Source organism: Aptenodytes forsteri, unplaced genomic scaffold (assembly GCF_000699145.1).
Source record: "Aptenodytes forsteri isolate BGI_AS27 unplaced genomic scaffold, ASM69914v1 Scaffold429, whole genome shotgun sequence".
In the NCBI taxonomy this organism is placed as follows: Eukaryota; Metazoa; Chordata; class Aves; order Sphenisciformes; family Spheniscidae; genus Aptenodytes; species Aptenodytes forsteri.
In genome coordinates this window covers 441,726-443,509 of record NW_008794432.1, presented here as the reverse complement: position 1 = coordinate 443,509, position 1,784 = coordinate 441,726, and the positions used below count along the sequence as shown (strand labels likewise).

The 1,784-nt window shown below is 65.6% G+C and overlaps 1 protein-coding gene across 1 annotated transcript; it reads left to right on the top strand.

Annotated features, from left to right (window-relative positions):
- Nucleotides 1-98: 98 nt before the first annotated feature.
- SDHAF2 (succinate dehydrogenase complex assembly factor 2) lies at nucleotides 99-1,725 on the top strand (the record flags this gene model as incomplete). The annotated part of the gene is made up of 3 exons (XM_009289544.1): nucleotides 99-379; nucleotides 1,164-1,273; nucleotides 1,433-1,725. Coding segments are annotated over 3 exons (522 nt in total), but the record flags the coding sequence as incomplete, so codon positions are not given.
- Nucleotides 1,726-1,784: the final 59 nt, after the last annotated feature.

The following is a 1,784-nucleotide window of genomic DNA, read 5'->3' as shown; positions in this document are numbered from 1 at the left end:
TGGGGGGGCAGCAGGGTCTGGGGACGGTGCGGGACAGGGGGTCCGTGGCCAGCAGGGTCTGGGGGGGCCGTGTGCGTGCCGGGGATCTCCCTGTCCCCGCTGTGCTGGAGCAGCCAGGCCTGACCTCCCCTGCGCTGTTCCTGTCCCTCTCACAGCTCCGTTCCCTGCCCGGGCGGGCTCTGTGCCGACACGTTTTGGGGCCGGTGAGCCTGCAGCGTGGCTACCGCGGGGACTCCCCGACGGACTCGGGAAAGGACGTGCTGGAGATCCCCTTACCCCCCTGGCAGGAGCGTCCCGACGAGCCGCTGGAGACCAAGAGAGCCCGGCTGCTGTACGAGAGCCGGAAAAGGGGGATGCTGGAGAACTGCATCCTGCTCAGGTGAGGCGCGGGGTGCCCGTCCCCGCTCCCGGCTTCTCAGCCACCCTCCGCCGCTTGTCCGCCTCCCTGCCGTCAGGGCGCCCAGGCTGCTCTGTCCTTCCCCACAGCGCCCTGACAATTTGTCCCCCGCAGACGGGGGCGGGCAGGGATGGCCTGTACTTTACGGGAGAGAGAACAGCAGGTCTGGAGAGCTGAGGGAGAAAGGCCGGTCGAGGTGAGCGTAGCTGCTGTGCGGTTCAGCTCCCTAAGGATCTCACAGGTTTTTAATTAACAGGGAAGAGCCCCGAGCATCGCGGGAAAGGGTTTGGTGGGGTAGTGCACAGCCATAATCCAAACCCTAAGGAGATGAGATGTTGCTTAGAGGATAGAAGGCAGGCAGGAGGCTGAGCTGTTGAATAAATCACCGCGGGAGCTTTGCTCGCGTAGGATGCAGCGATCAGTGCTGCTGCCGGGCAGGACGGAGCAGAGCCAGAGGCAGCCGGAGACACGCGAGAGCTCTGGAGGAAGCTCCTAGCTGATGGCTGAGCCGAAATCCTTTGGGAAGGATGTATGTAATTTCTGGGACGTATGAACGAGGCAAGGCCGGTCGGGTTTCCGGACTGAAGTGGTGGTTAACGGAGAGCAGGCTGGGGCTTAAGGCAGGAGGCAGCTCGCTTGCGACCCAGCTCCTCCGTGTCTTCTGGCATCGCCTGGAGAGCTGGGCGCCAGCCGCGGTCGGGAGCAGCGTGCCAGCCCGGCTCTTCCTCCGGTCACCCGCGCTCATCCTCGTACGCCCTCTCTCCAGCCTCTTTGCGAAGGAGAACCTGAACCGCATGAGCGAGCAGCAGCTGAATCTTTACGACCGGCTCATCAACGAGCCCAGCAACGACTGGGACATTTACTACTGGGCCACAGGTACGGTGCAGCCGCCTGTGGCCCTGCCCGCTCTGACGCCAGGGCACCCTCGCCGCGCCGGGCCGTGGGAGCTGGGCTCGGTGGGGTGAGGGCGGTAGTTGGGTGCTTTGGGACAGGACGGAGCCGTTCTCTGGCTGCCCCTTTCTGTTTTTACCGCAGAAGCGAAGCCCACGCCGGCCGAGTTCGAGAATGACGTGATGGCCATGCTGAGGGAGTTTGCCAAGAACAAGAAGAGGGAGCAGAGGCTGCGGCAGCCGGACCTGGAGTACCTCTTCGAGCCACCCCGCTGACGGGGCGGGGGCCGCCTTCTCCCTCCCCATCCCCTGGAGCAGAGGAGGGGCACGGGGCCCCGTGGAGACACCGATGCCGCTGCCCTCCCTGTGGCTCTCCTCCTCCTCCGGCAACGGCTCCCTCGGACTCTTGGGGCACGACGAATAAAGCCGTGGCTGCTAGCCCTGCCGCTCCCGCCGCCTCCCTGCTGCTGCGCTGGGGGCGCCGGGCCCTGCTCCTC